Consider the following 16,189-nt stretch of genomic DNA (forward strand, 5'->3'; position numbering starts at 1 on the left):
TAATACAAAAAAAGTTCTTTTTTTTAGCACTCTTAATTGTTTGTTTAGAGTGTTTTCTGGTTTGGAGGTGTTTGACCCCTCTTAGGCCTTGAAAGGCCCCATTTTGTGCTATTTTGAGTGAGTTTCGAGACTTTGGTGTTTGGGCCTCTTCACCACTGAAATATTGAGGGATTTCAGTGGCGGAGATGGTGCCTTGAAGTCTCCAAAAGGGGAGGGCCACCCCCTCTCCTTGTTGTCCTTGAAATGGACCCTTTTTGGCCTCTTGAGAGAGCATCATGTTAGAGTGTGTATTAATCATATCTTGGCCGTTTTCCATGCTTATTATGCCATGATATAACCTTGTTGTGTGTTGGTTTTGGTACACCATGCATGCTTAGCATACCTACCATGTAATGCCATGTTATTGCCTTAATATGCCTTAGGTTGTTAGCCTTTGTTCAAGCATGTTTTAGTCTTAGCTTTGTGAAGCTTTTGTGCATATTTTGCCATGTTTAAGGTCTGTCCTAGGTTGTTTGGGTCAAATTTGGCATGCTTAGTATAGCTCCTTTGCATTCCGGCTTGTTGGCCCTAAGTGTATGAACGTATAGCATGACATTCTTGCATTCGTTTACTGGTTTGGAACCATCCACCATGTCATTTCAGCCCCCTTTGCATGCCTATATGTTTGCCTTGGATGTCTCCTTAATGCTTTGAAAGCTTGTGTAGCATGTTCCATGTTTTGGCCATTGTACATGCCTTTGAATTTGAGCCACTTAGATGGTCTAGGTCTGCCTTGAACCTACTTTAAGTCCCCTTAGCCTTGTGAGGCTTGGTTGGCTTGGTCATGGTTCAAGCCCCTTTGACTTGCTTCAAGCACTTGGGCTATTTGTTGCATGTTTTGCTTGACTTGTTGCTTGGTTTGGCACCATGTTTTAACATGATTTTCAATGCTTACCTTGCATGCCATATGTCCATGATTATCCCTTTTCAAGTGTGCTTGAGAGTTGTCCCATTTGCGCCTAAGTGTTGGCCCTTAATCATGTGCAGGCGTGCATGTGTATTTGGTCATTTATTTTGGTCACTATGGCCACTGTTTTAGGCCTATTTAGGGTTGCCTAAATCATGTATAAGTCCACCTTTTCATAAATTTGCATTGCCTCATGTTTGCTTGTATGCTTGCATAAGTGTCTTGCCATGCCATGTTGCATCCTTAGCATGTATGCCTAGGTTGCATTGCATCTTGCATGCATGCCTTATTCCTTGACTTGGTGATAGGAATTGGGCCTTGGTTTGTTTGTTTGGTTTGCATTTAATTTGACATGAAAGTTGCACACTTGATCCTTTGGGCCGTCATGCATGGAAATGCGTGATTGGCAGTCCGAGAATCGAGACACATGCCCCTTTGAGTTACAAACATGATAGGGGACATGATTGGTGCATACGCTGTTTGAATTGTATTGCCATGCAAGTTCTGTCCTCTGCTGCTGTGAGTTGTAGGTTCTGCAGGCATTCTTTGCCGACCGGCAGTAATTCACCAACCGATGGATTCATTTTGTGCCGGTGACCACATACCACTGCCGGTGGTAATTCTACTCAGCCGGTGGTGATTTCCAGTATCCAAATAAACATCCTTGAGGTTGTGGTAGCCTCCAGAGGAGCAGAGCAGGGAAAACAGAGGCAGACTATGCATGGTCGTGCACTTCCGAACGGGACCCGAGCATGAGCTGCATCTGGCTCTCCTCCCGAGGCAGTTTACTGTTTTTCCTAGCTTAGTTAATTTATTAATTAATTAGGCAATTTGTAATATTTAATTATCTTGCGTAGTTAATTAATTTATATTATTCATTTGGTCCCTCCGGGCGAGGACAAATCTGTAAGAAGTGTGTGTGAGTGGTGTGCATGTCTTCCAATCCCCACCTCTTTCCTTTCCTTTTATTTACCTACTTTGATGGTAGATTAGGGCACGTTTAAATTAGCATACCTTATGCAATGCACGCGTGCATTCATTCATCTGTTTTGCATGCACCGGGCTCGGTACATCATGCTAACTGCATTTGTATTTCAATTCCAAATTGAATACGTGCATCAATTGGTTGCATCTCATATGCCATGTTTAGGTTAGTCGAGCCTACTCTAATTGCACCTTTCATGTGTTGCATTAGTCAACTTGGCATGAACTAAGATCACGCATGTTTGCTAACCAGTTTATTGTTTTGGCACGGAGTACATTGTAAGTATTTATGCTTTAGCATCTCGCATGCGTGTGAATGTTAACATGATAGCGTGCTTACCATGTGGCTAGATGCATATGTGTTATAAACTGTTCGAATGCCTGTGGGTGAAGGTTGGATTGTTTGAGTCGGAAAAACTCGTTGAAATCCTTATTTTAGCCTACTTGCAAGTAGCAAATTCCAAACATTTTTTCAAAACAAACGGCTATGCAATGCTTATTTCCAAATTAGGCAATCTAGTCTATACTTGTTTACTGCGCGCATAACATAGTAACGCTAGGTTAATAATTGGTTTAAGAACACATAACGTTTTCAAAATCGGATATCATAGTTAGTAGAGGCCGGTCTTCGGACCGGGCGAAAGGGGGTGCTCATAGCTGACCTTCCCCGATCGTACCCAAGCTCCTGAGCCGAGACAACTCCGGTGATGACGGACATGTGGCCTTCGGCACCGAGTCAGGGTTTCCTAAATTCCCCCTTAAAAAATATTTAGGTGGCAACTCTGTATCTGGCAAAGCAGTCCATGTTTGGCACTTCTTTCCTAAAATCTGTTTTCTCAAAACGATTTGCCAGATTTGGACTCTTTGGTTCAAGATTAAGAACCGCGACACAAATCGAGTCTAAACTGTAGTAGCGGGATCCCTCGCGGGCGCGTGCTACAGTTTTTGGCGACTCTGCTGGGGATTTAGAGAGATTAACTCGAACTCGTGATATCCTATTTTATATTTCATTTATGTGTCTCTTTGCATTGCATGTGCATTGGTGCGCCTAGGAACACAGTGTTTGCCATCTGCCATTCCTGAACGGTTTGCTGGAGGCTTGTCTTGTCAAGGCATGACGATATGGCTGACCGGTTATGGGCTCTGACAGTATGGCAACACAAACCCCGGTTTTACCGGGGCACCCTTTTCGACCATTCGACCTAGTGCATATTCGGAATCCATAGTGACCATTCCAAGCTAGGACAGGTTGCTTACCCGATTATAGGTTGTTTGAAACTGCTGCGTGCATAGTGAAACCCTAGCTCTTGACAAAATAGGACAGGGAAACCCTACCCCAACATAGGGGTGTTTTGGCTCTCTTTATTTGCTATGTGCTTTTAGAGTGTATTTCTACAGGGAAAGTACATATCAGTTTGCAAGTTTGAGTATCAGACTTGAGGACGCCAGTATCAGTATCAGTTATAAGAATCAGTTATCTGCGGGTATCAGGCTCAGTTTTTTTTTTTGGGGGGGGGGACAATGATTTCTGGGGAACAGTGATCAGCAGTAGAGTACAGTTGTTCAGCTACACCCGTGTTTGATCTGTTTGGGCTGAAATGCTGTTTGTTGTCTCTTTCAGTTTGGACAGCTGGTACAGAATAGCTAGTGCTCCCCTTCGCCGAGGCAGGACTTGTGATGACGCAGAATTCAGAAGAGATCGTGGTAATGACGGCTGCATTGGAGCAGGGGATCACTCTGTAAAGTGAGGCCAACACTGATGTGTCACATCCACCCAGGTCGCCTGTTGCGCACCCGATTTGGGCCCCCCAACTATACCAGGCTCGTGAGCCTACTACATTTGAACTAATGGGGATGATAGGTGATCTCCAGAGGTCTGTGGCAGATCTCGCCTACGGAATGTCAGCTTCGCCTCTAGCCGCACCATATGCCGGGAGTTTTGTCCCCCAGGAGCCCCCGCTGTTGGGGCGAATTGTGATTGAACTTAGCCAACCGGAGATGGCCTCCAACTATGGCAATGACATATCAACATCAATTCAAACCCTCGATCAGGCTGAGGCCAGAGGAAAAGACAAAATGAATGCAGATGCCGATCCCATTGAACAACTGCTGTGGGCAGTCGAGGCTTTGAAAGCCGGGGGGATGAACAAGCAACAGATATCCTCAGTTGTGGCAAAAACTGTGGAGGATGCTTTCCCTACTCCACCTGAGGGTAGTTCAAGCCAGTCAGAAAATCGGGATAGGCCCCGTCATGCCAAAACAGTCTCTCCTGTTCCCGCCCATGCACCTGGGAAAGATCAGAAAGCTAAGGTGGCGCCTGTCGACCCTTTCGCTTGTGCGGCTAGTAAGAGTGCTCAGACTCCAAAGTACCTGCCCGGGGGCGCAGGACCTTTCATGCTCTCTACATGCCTCTGTCCAAGGCACTTCAGATCCTTGCCGAGAGGGGGCACCTTAAACCCTTGGAGCCTTGGCATCTCCCGAAGAATCTCCCTGCTACGCATGATGCTGCTCAGTACTGCGCGTACCACTAGCAGACAGGCCATGCCACCGACAATTGCTTCCGCCTCCGTCATGAGGTGCAAGATTTGATTGACAACGAGGTTATCCTCCCGCCTACCTCAGCCAAGTCCGTTACCACCCAGTTATTGGATTTTGAGGACACAGATACTGCAAGTATGTAATCAGAAGGTGAACCACCTGCGGGCGACATCTGGATGTATTTTAAATGTGGCGTCTGGCACGCATTTTTGAGTGGCTGTGAACGCACGCTAGCTTTGTAAATCCTGGCTTGGGTATCGAGTCTGTCTTTTGTTTTGAGTCTGTCTCTTTGTCTTGAGTCAGTCTTTTTGCTTAAGGGTCTGTCTTGTTGTAGCGAGTCAGTCCCTTTTATATAGAATACCAGGTGATTCCGGGGTTGTTGCCTCGAACACCGTTTTGTCTTGTAATTACCCGTTTTTGTTTTTGAGTCTGTTTCTACCGAGGGGCCAGTTACACCAACAGATCTGAATGAAACAGCTGTGGCTATCTCATTTTCATGCTTGCTTTCAGTATGAGTTAGTTGTGCCAGAGGATTTGAATGGGCTGACAGTACATCTCGCCTGCTCTCCTGTGCGCCAAACTCATTGCATTAACCTAAATTTTTCAAAAAACCCTTTTGAAAACTGTGGTGATAAAAAAACGAAGAGGAAGGAATTCCTCGTGTTTTGCAAAACTTTGATCATTTTGAGAGAAGGAGAGGCATGCTAAGCCTTTTTATGAATGAAATCATGCTTGTCGGCGTGAGTACAGAGAAGGACCCTGGCTTGATCCAGATTGGTTCCACACTATCTTCGGCACAAGCGATTTGTCGCTTTCTTAAAAACTTTCAAAAACAAATGTTTTACACGGCCCTATGAAGACCTGTGTGGAACTGCTCTTGAGATTGTGCAACCTAGGATCGCTCTCAGCCTCAAGATTCGACCTGTTGTCTCGAACCTCGAACTCATTCGGAACATTCCACAGTCAACTGTCAGAGGAGGCCCGTGTGGCCAGTTTTGAAGCAGCCCTCGACCAAGAGGCGCCGAAATTGAACGAAAGGATTAGATCTCACCAGAAGAAGCTCGTGGAACAACCATGATGGGTTCTTCCGTAAATCAGTGCAACAGCCGTTCTCCTAGACACAGAGAGGCTTCAACTCAAAAAAAAAAAAAAAAAAAACCATTTGGCATGGACTTGTTACACTTCTACCCTTTGAGAGGCACGCTGGGCCGAAAACCCGGAAGGGCGACCCAGGAAAAAGTTAGAGCAAGAGAGAAATACAAAAAAGAAAAAAAGAAAATGCAAAAAAGAGAAGAGAAAAAGAAGTAAAAAAAAAAGAAAATGAAAAGAAGCTCGCAAGGTCGAAAACCCGCATCGGGCGCCTTGGCAAAAGTTAGAGCTTGAAAAGTGAAGGTTAAAATACCCGAGTGTACCTTAACCGGAACTACGTGAGGCTTGATTCCCATGTTTGGGATACGTAGGCAACTTCATCCTGAAGTCCAGCCCCCAACGCTTTCATAGCGTCTCAGTCCATGCAATGGTTTTGATTTCATCCCAAAGTCTAGTCGCCAACACCTTCCAAGGTGACTGTGTCCATATATTTGTTGTAACCGTCTTCGTCATCTCTGTGTCCAAGAGTTCGACCACCACCAATGAAGACTGTTTACTAACTGCTGCGGCACCGTCCAAACAACTGTCAACTTTCCGTTGCCACAAGTCGTCGTGAGCCGCCATTCAAACCAGGGGCAAGCTTCCGTTGCCATCCACCCCTTTCAAGCTAGGGGCAATTTTCCATTGCCTCCGATCCGAGGTTGCGCATCTCGTTGAGCATTGACTATTTGCAAAATAGTTTTTGAAAATTTTTACTGAGGTTGACTATTTTCTCGGAAACTATTCCATTTTCCAAAACTGTACCATTGTCTTGGACCCAAAAGGGAAACTTTTCAGTGCTTACAACCTGACTTGCATGATTTTCAAATCAAAAATCGAACAAGTACGTTAATCCGACTCTCATTTTGATCAAAACTGTTTTAGTGGAAAACCAAAACGAAAAAATGGTCAAAGTGATGAACTAAGGGCACAGTTGAGCCAGGCGCTCTGCCCCCTCCGGTCGTCAACATACTCGCCAGAAGGGCACTCTACCCGCCAGAAGAAATAGCTGTGAGCTAACGACATTGGGCATGAACCCGCAACTTCCTATTCATTCATTGATCACCCTGGGGAGGGATGAAAAATGAGAGAATGAAGAATAGAGAGGTGTAAGTTGAGAGAAAAGTGAGGAAAAGGGTTTTGAGAGAAAAACCGAGCTTGAGTGCCAGAGTGATATGAGAATCACAAATCAAAAAGGGTGGGAAACAATACCCAGAGAAACTGGCTCCTCGTGATCAAAGGTCCCCTGTCTTCGTTAACGCGTCTGTATGTCGTGTTTTTTTGTTTTGTTTACCTCAACCTTTGTTTTAGGTTTCTTCCGAGCGTGTCTCGTTGTGATTAGGTCATGTGACTTTGTTTGAGTCTTTCCCCGTTGTGTTCAGTTAAGCTCGATACCCAGGTTTGAAAAACCCTTATTCAATTTCAAAAAATCGTTTATACTCAGAATGCTGTGCCATTCTCTATACTTGAGCGTGCTTCAACTCCAACCGGTTCTATCTTTGAGTTTCGTCTTGTCAGGTTGGGCTGTTCACTCAGGATTTGCTGTGTGCAGAACGAACCGAATGCTGTGTTATGGGTTGTATGCAGATTAATCCCCAGTAAAGTAAGGGCTGTGTGTCCAGAATCAGGCAGTGGGTTGCTTGGGCTATTTTGCTGTTGGCTGTTTAGTTATCCGATTACCACAGTGCAAGTGTTCAACATTCAGACCACAGATCAATTCCATTTACATTGAAATGTAACATGATGGGATGCGATGCAATACATGAGATATGTAAATGTAACACTTTTTAAGCAAATTTTTTGTTCATTTCATAATCTTTTTCAAGTACAAAGTTTTGAGGAAAACAAAAATCTGCCTGCGGCAGTACAGAATATCCTAGCTACCAACAAAAAGGAAAAGTACAAGAAAGAAGAAAAACAACAAAATCTGTATCCGTGTCCAGTGACTCCAAGGGCTAACGGTCTGTCCTAGTCCTCTTCCTGGATGAAGGTCCAGGAGCATCAGCAGCATCGTCGTCAGAGCCCGAGCTAGTGCCGCCTTCGGTCTCCTCCTTCGATGACTCCGCCTCCGACTCGTCATCCTCATCATCGTCATCATCAGGAACGGGAGCCCGCGAACTACTCCCGGCATAAGTGCGCCCCGCCTTGGTGCAAGGGAACACTCTGCCCTCCTCATCTCTCCCTCGGGCGGGGGCGGAAGGTCCAGCTGGAGCACCTCCTACCCCGGGAATCTGGAAGGGAGGCTGAAAAAGTACACAAAAGACAAATGCATCAGTATACTGTGGACAGTTTATCAGTGCAGAATGCAGTGTATGAGTACAGTGTGTGAATGTTGTGGACAGTTTATCAGTGCAGGAGGCAGTGTATGAGTACAGTATGTGAATGCCGTGAGCAGTTTATCAGTGCAGAATGCAGTGTATGAGTACAGTGTGTGAATGCTGTGGACAGTTTATCAATGCAGAATGCAGTGTATGAGTACAGTGTGTGAATACTGTGGACAGTTTATCAGTCCAGAATACAATGTATGAGTATAGTGTGTGAATGCCGTGAGCAGTTTATCAATGCAGAATGCAGTGTATGAGTAGAATGTATGAATGCCATGAGCAGTTTATTAGTGCAGAGTACAGTGCAGAATGCAGTGTATGCAATGTATCAGATGCTGTGAGATCAGTGTGTCGGGTGTTGTGTCGTGCATCAGATTACGTGAATCAGCTTATGAGTGATTTGAGGCCGTGATCAGAAAAACGTACCGGAATGCTGTAGAGGGCCAGGAGATCAAAGGTCCGCTGCAACATCCCCATCATGGAGGCATTCATCTCCAATGACTGCCGGGTGTACTCAGAAGAAGCCTGCAAAAATATCAGATGCATCAATATTCTGTGGAATATCAAATAAACTGAAATGAAATGATTGTACAAAAATGCAGTAATACATACCGGAGGCAAGTCGGGGACACCGACAAACTCGTGATCAGCTGGCGGAGGGGCGAAGAGGATCTGATAGGTCGCCCCGCCCTACCATCGGAAAGTCAATGAAGTGGGCAGAACAGGCCAACCGGTCCCCCGTCCTCCCTAAACTCCGCCCCTACCACGGACTCGGGCCCTCCTCAAAGCTCCTGCTCCAGCTCCCGCCCCTGCCCTAGCCGCAGGCGCCACGGGCCTAGCTCCTTCAACCCGACGGCCGCCGCTCAGAGGCTGCATAAGATACGTCTGCACGTACTCTCGGTAGTCGCCGATGCCTCTGAAGCGGGTCGCCTCCCAACCGATGGTATAGTCGGCCATCTGCTCGGTGGTGAGCCTCTCGGTCTCCCTCATATCCTTCGGAGGATGAACCGGGACTATCTGCTCCGGTAACCCTAGGGTCTGGCGTAGGAAACGCTCACCCAGGTACCAAGCCCGACAGACCGGACCCTCCAGCAAGATCCGGAAACGCGAGGTCTCATCGACACCGGCAAATCGATCCCGCATCACGGCTGGCAAAGGAGCCCAAGGCTGCCAGGTGATCTGAAAATGCAATACAGTTTGTTATCTACTGTTATTGAAATATGCAGTGGAAAGGCGAAGCTTAAATGAACTGCAAGTAAAACATACCTCCGCGGCGGTAATGGTGTCGAAGAAGCGGCAGAAGAAGCTGAAAGTCTCTCGCGGCCTCCGGGTGCATCTCCCGTCAAAGCGACGCGAAAAAGGGACGACCAGAGGGGTCTTCGTGACCGGTACGGGTGCGAGCCTAGGAAAGTAGGCGTAAACCTACAACTGCAGAGAAAACATCAATATGATTATCAGATAAAGCAGAACATAGAGTAAAAGCAGAAATGACAGAGCTATGTGTTATGCAGTGTATTGTGCAGAGTGTGCAGTGTGAGCAGTGTACAGTCAGTGTAAAGCAGAGTGTATGTGTGTGCCGGGTGTACAGTATACAGCAAGTATAAAGCAGACTAGAGTGTGTGCAGTGTACAGAGTACAGAAAAGATAGAAAAGTAGAAATGAAAAGCGGAGAAGAAACGTACCTCCCAGACCCGCCAGTAGCCTCCGAGCAACTGTCCGCTGCCGCGGGAAGCTGTGCTCATGTATCCGTAGAGAGTGGCCAGAGCGGCGCCACCCCGGTCATAATGCAAGATGCCTCGGACGTCCACCAGTGCGCTGAGCAGGCAGAGAGGCACTGTGTTCGCCCGATCGGCGAAAATAGTCGTCCCAAATAAGAACATGAGGAAGCCGCGTGCGTACCTCTCCACGGCCTCCGGAGTCATCGGGGCTGCATCAACAAGGGTGGGCTGGACCCGGAACTGCACCTCGAACCAAGAATATCGGATGTAACCTGGACGGGCGAGAGGTGGCACCTCGCTGAGCAAGTAAATCTGAGCGGCAGTCCACTCATCCATGTCAGTATCAAAGGGGATCGGATCACCCCCTACCCCGATGCCTGTGAGCATCGAGAAATCGTAAGGGGTCATCCTCATGTCCCCTGCCGCGGAGAAATGGAATGAATCGGTGGTGTCCCACCACCTCTCTACCAGAGCGGCAAGGAGAGGTCTGCATGTAGTGAGCCTGGAGAGGCCTCTGCAGAATGCGCCAAAACCCGCATGGTCCACTATGCGACGAACCGCATCGGGAAGCTCGGCATACCAGTCTCGGGCGCCGGTGTTCCCATACCCACGGATGGTATGGGAATCTCTCTGTAAACAGAAAACAAAAATTGCAAGGCAATATTCAAAATGCAGTTCTAAGAAGCACATAGATATAGCATATGTGCAAGTTTAACAAATTCAAACAAATACCGGGTGCGAGTGTACTTATAGTGAACTACAACGTATGATGCGTCAGCGTGTTCGGGTGGTTCAATACAGTGCAGCATGTGTGCAAGTTTTACAAATTCAAGCAAATACCGGGTGCCGGTGTGCTTACAGTGAACTACAACGTGTGATGCGTCAGCATGTTTGGGTGGTTCAACACAGTATAGCATGTGTGCAAGTTTAACAGATTCAAGCAAATACCGGGTGCCGGTGTGCTTGCAGTGAAATACAGTGAGCGCCGTGTGATTCAGGGCTAGTGCAGTGTGTGTGCATGTGTCAGTCTCAAGCATATATCAGTTGCACGTATGTTTACAATCAACTACAGTATACAGGGTATCTGAGCTAAAGCAATTAAAGAGCACAACTAGCTACGACAGTTTTGTATCCTACATTGCAGAAAGTAAAGCAGAGAAAAGAGAGTTACCTCGGAAGTGTCGAAGGACAGGTGGGAGGTAGGCTCATGCAGTAATAGCTCGGGTGGCACGTGCCTCTCGAAGCTCCGAAACTGACGCAGTCCGTCAGGGGACAAAACATGGATCGCCGGCCGGTAGGTCGCCGGGTCAAACGGGCGCTCGCTCAAGGGTAGGAGCTTGACCCCAGGATCCATCTCGTGATCCGGGGGAGTCCCACCGCGTGGAATGTCATCCGCCATGTCAAGAATGGTAAAAAAATAGCCGAAGGAAGGAAAACCGGGCTAGAATATGGAAAGTCAACCGAAAAGTCAACTCCCGAGAAGGCCGAAAATGACCAAAAAGGCCGGGATGTGAAAAGGGCACGGAAATCAAGAGGAAAGCAAGGGGAACAAACCCTAAAAAGGTGGGAACGGCAAAAGAGGCACCGAAACAAAGATTTGGTTAGTTGAAAATGTCCGAAACGCGAAGAAAATCGCGAATCCGACGACGAAACGGGTGTAGAACGCGAAGAAACGGAGAAAAGAGGAGAAGAAAACACTCTAGAGAGAGAAAGTGTGGATTTTCGGCGGAGAAGGAAGTGAAAAATAGGGTTTAGAAACCCTATTTTAAAACACCCATGGTGAAATGTCGAATCTGCCCCGACTCAGGAACTTTTTGCCGGTCGGCAACATTTTGTGCCGGCCGGCAGAATATTGTGCCGATGAGATTATTTTGCAGCCGGTGGACAGCTGGTGGCTTCTCCTCCCTGCCGGTGGTGTTCCCACGACCTTTTTTAGGCCATATGAGTAGTTTTTGGTCTTCATAGCTCAAGAAAGTGCAAGAAAGTGTATCTCCGACGCTCAACCGGCCTCCGTTTTGACCTCGAACCGCGTCTTCCGTGCGTAGCACTCCAACTCATACAATGGTGTATCCTTTTCGTATCCTTTTAGCTTTTACAAAAGCTCAAAAGTTGCCCCATGCCTATCGCATACAATCGCACTGTTTTGTGCATTTAAAACAATCGCACTGTCTTGTGCATTTCAAATCAATCGCGCTGTTTAGCGCATCGCACTGTTTTGTGCATTGCATTTCAATCGCGCTGTTTAGCGCATCGCACTGTTTTGTGCACTTCAAAAACCATCGCACTGTTTGTGCATTGCATTTCAATCGCGCTATTTAGCGCATCGCACTGTTTTGTGCATTGCATTTCAATCGCGCTGTTTAGCGCAACGCACTGTTTTGTGCATTGCATTTCAATTACGCTATTTAGCGCATCGCACTGTTTTGTGCACTTCAAAAACCATCGCACTGTTTTGTGCATTACATTTCGATCGCGCTGTTTAGCGCATCGCACTGTTTTGTGTATTGCATTTCAATCACTCGCGCTGTTTAGCGCATCGCACTGTTTTGTGCATTGTATTTCATTCGTGCTATTTTGCGCATCGCACTGTTTTGTGCAGTTTACACTCGCGCTGTTTAGCGCATTGCACTGTTTTGTGCAGTTTACATTCGCGCTATTTTGTGCACCTCAATCGCACTGTTTTGTGCAGTTTACATTTCGCGCTCTTTTGCGCACCTCCATCGCACTGTTTTGTGCAGTTTACATTCGCGCTGTTTAGCACATCGCACTATTTTGTGCGCCTCATTAGCATCATTTTGCATCTTATGAGGCATGCGTGTCTCATTTGTATCATTTTACATTCCGTGTGGCATGCGTGTCACACTTGTATCATTTTGCAGCTTATGAGGCATGCATGTCTCATTTGCCTCATTTTGCATCTTATGAGGCATGCGTGTCTCATTTGTATCATTTTACATTCCATGAGGCATGCGTGTCTCATTTGTATCATTCTGCATCTTATGAGGCATGCGTGTCTCATTTGTATCATTTTGCATCCTGTGTGGTATGCGTGTCACACTTGCATCATTCTGCATCTTATGAGGCATGCGTGTCTCATTTGTATCATTTTACATCTCATGAGGCATGCGTGTCTCATTTATATCATTTTACATCTCATCATGCCTCATTTTCATTGGCATGCGTGTCACATTTTCGTTGGCATGTGTGTCGACATTTGCATTAGCATGCGTTCCTCATTTGCATTGTCATGCATGTTGCTAACAACATTGTACCTATTAAGTTTGTTTTCTTTTCAGGCGCGATATTGTATGTACGGTCCATTTGAGGCTGGAGCGACCAGACGAACCGCGCAGGTATATACACGGTCTAGGAGACCTTAAATCCTTGGAAGGTGCAAAACCTTTGGCACATTGATGTGTGCATTTCGGTTACATTGCCATGCATGTCTTAAGCCGCAGGTATATTCAGACGGTCTAGGAGACCTTAAATCCTTGGGAGGTGCGAAACCTCCGGTGCATTGATGTGTGCAGTTCACCTACATTGTTATGCATTTCTTGTGCAATCTACACGGTCTAGGAGACCCTAAATCCTCGGAAGGTGCAATTCCTTTGGTGTTTGTCGTGCCCGAACGACTTTCGGTGGTCTGGTAAAGCCACCTGCCTATGTTTGCAATGAGTTCCTAGAAGACCAACTGGGACGGTGGAAACTAGAGTTCGAACGGTTTATGCCTAGAATGCAAAGGTTCGGGAGTTCCGAGACTAAAGTCTGGTTTAAATACCCAGGGGTGTATCCTCGGCTTGAAATCTGTATAGAAGCCCCATAGATTGAGGCGGCATGTCTACGCCTCAGTTCTGGATACTGAACCAACCTAGTATATCGCCCTGTTGGTAAGCTAAGGAAAGTTGCAATCATAGCCGTTGCATCATAGTGCATTGTCATGCATTTCCATTGTAGCTTGCATGCATTCATTGCATTTTCCTCAGTAGATCGCATCATACTGCATTGTCATGCATTTTGTAAATATCCATTCCATTGCATATTTGTAGATATTGCATTGTAGATTGCATGCATTCATTGCATCACCTTCCATCTATGGCTTGCGCCTTTCCATATTGAGCTTGGTCTGGTATGTGCCCTTACTTTTCACGTTAAAGCACAGTTCTGCATGTGTACGCGCCTATTCCACGCTGGTATGTTGGTTTGAGGGTTGCGGCACCTTTTCTGTGTTAGACATGGCTTGTACGTGTACATGCCTTTCCTAGGCGAGATCTGGTTTGGCCCGCGTGCCATACCCATCGCATTGTAGTTTGCATGCATTCATTGCATCACCTTCCATTTATGGCTTGCGCCTTTCCATGATTGAGCTTGGTCTGGTATGTGCCCATACTTCTCGTGTCGAAGCATAGTTCAGTAGACCGTTCTATGCTAGACATGGCTTGTATGTGTACATGCCTTACCTAGGCAAGATTTGGTTTGGCCCGCGTGCCATATCCATTGCCACCTCCCCAGCATATCCATATATATATATTGCATTGTAGTGTAATTTTTGCATCCGGCATTAGGATCATTGTCCTTTCCCCAGCGGGTCGTTTCCCCACTTGTGTCAATCCCCCCCCCCAATACTCGTTCTTGTGTCTGTCTACGATGCTCATAGTTCAGTAGACCGTTCTATGGTAGACAGACTTGTTACCTCCATCAATCTATTTGACATAGGTAGGGTTTTGAACCGCTCGTGATTGGATCGTGATTCGATCGCTTTGCATGTTGTTTGCATTGTTTCAATTGCATTGCATTTTCATTTTCATTTGCATTATTTATACATTGTTTTGTATATATTGCATTATCATAAGTTGTGTCCGGCTCTGTGCATTGTCTTGCATTTTGCCCCTGCCTTCGGGCGCTTATCCTGTTTGTCTTGCATGTTTGTCTGAGTCTTCGGCCTTGTCAAAAATGGGTCGTCTCTGGGCTTTGACATTCACTCCCGTCATTGTTATGACTTTCGAGTTCTGTCAAAGAAGGGCAACTGTAGACACCCCATTTTTGACTGCCCTCAAGACTTGGACGTCACCGTTTGAACACTCGGTGATCATCCATGTTTGTGTTCGTTTGGAGTTCCCGGAGGTCTCGGCTACGCGCCCTGCCTCAGGATCTCCGAACTTGACCATTTTGTGTCTGGTTTTGCACCAAACACTTGTGTTTTGCCTTGGAGGGGCAGGGAATGCCTTGTGAGGTATCCCCACACACCACCGGCAGTGGCTAGATGTCACCGGCTGGTTTTTGCTGCCATTGGCAATGTATATTGCAGGTCGGCACTCTTTGTTGCCGGTTGGCACTCACTTTTGCCAAAATGGCATCTTTGGCCGGCCTACTACTGTGCATCTGCTTTTGCAGATATTTTCTCACAGTTGTCTTGCTTTTGGCTCCCCTCCATACACGTGTATGGAGGGATCTCTCTCTTGAGAAGCTTGTCTTGTAAGCTTTACAAGACAAAAGGCTCTATAAGAGAGAGCCTTCTCTCTTGGCTTGAGGTTTAGACACTTGAGACACCTTAGATATTTTTAGACAGCCATTTTTAGGGTTTTGAGTTCTAGGGTTAGAAACCATACACTTTCTATCTCTATATCTCCCTCTTGTGTGTGTTAAAGTGTGTTTGTGTCTTACTATTGCACACAAACACATAGTGTTTCACCTTCACTTAGCTACTGAGGTTCTAAGAGGTTGGTGTTGAAGTTTTGGAGCTGTTTTCAATCTAAAAGGGGCTGTTGGAGCACCATTGTTGAAGGGGTCTTCAAGGGTAACAATTTTGCCTCTTTATTCCCCAATCTTGCATTGTATTTCCACCTGTCTTAAAATTGTTTTTGAGCTTGGTGTATAATACAAACAAGTTTTGTTTTTTAGCCCTCTTAATTGTTTGTTTAGAGTGTTTTGTGGTTTGGAGGTGTTTGACCCCTCTTAGGCCTTGAAAGGCCCCATTTTGTGCTATTTTGAGTGAGTTTCGAGACTTTGGTGTTTGGGCCTCTTCACCACTGAAATCTTGAGGGATTTCAGTGGCGGAGATGGTGCCTTGAAGTCTCCAAAAGGGGAGGGCCACCCCCTCTCCTTGTTGTCCTTGAAATGGACCATTTTTGGCCTCTTGAGAGAGCATCATGTTAGAGTGTGTATTAATCATATCTTGGTTGTTTTCCATGCTTATTATGCCATGATATAACCTTGTTGTGTGTTGGTTTTGGTACACCATGCATGCTTAGCATACCTGCCATGTAATGCCATGTTATTGCCTTAATATACCTTAGGTTGTTAGCCTTTGTTCAAGCATGTTTTTGGCTTAGCTTTGTGAAGCTTTTGTGCATATTTTGCCATGTTTAAGGTCTGTCCTAGGTTGTTTGGGTCGAATTTGGCATGCTTAGTATAGCTCCTTTGCATTCCGGCTTGTTGGCCCTAAGTGTATGAACGTCTAGCATGACATTCTTGCATTGATTTAGTGGTTTGGAACCATCAACCATGTCATTTCAGTCCCCTTTACATGCCTATATGTTTGCCTTGGATGTCTC

General features: G+C 46.3%; 1 protein-coding gene across 1 annotated transcript; it reads right to left on the reverse strand.

Moving 5' to 3' along the window:
- Positions 1–7,366: 7,366 nt before the first annotated feature.
- On the reverse strand, positions 7,367–9,088 carry LOC145790356 (uncharacterized). Its single transcript, XM_082868094.1, has 3 exons — positions 8,533–9,088; positions 8,347–8,445; positions 7,367–7,839 (listed from the first exon to the last, which is right to left on the reverse strand). Exons 2-3 carry the CDS (start codon positions 8,410–8,412, stop codon positions 7,552–7,554), a joined length of 354 nt encoding a protein of 117 aa, XP_082724220.1. The 5' UTR covers positions 8,413–8,445; positions 8,533–9,088; the 3' UTR covers positions 7,367–7,551.
- Positions 9,089–16,189: the final 7,101 nt, after the last annotated feature.

Source organism: Camellia sinensis, chromosome 1, assembly GCF_055761805.1.
Source record: "Camellia sinensis isolate YWXY chromosome 1, ASM5576180v1, whole genome shotgun sequence".
NCBI classification, from domain to species: Eukaryota; Viridiplantae; Streptophyta; class Magnoliopsida; order Ericales; family Theaceae; genus Camellia; species Camellia sinensis.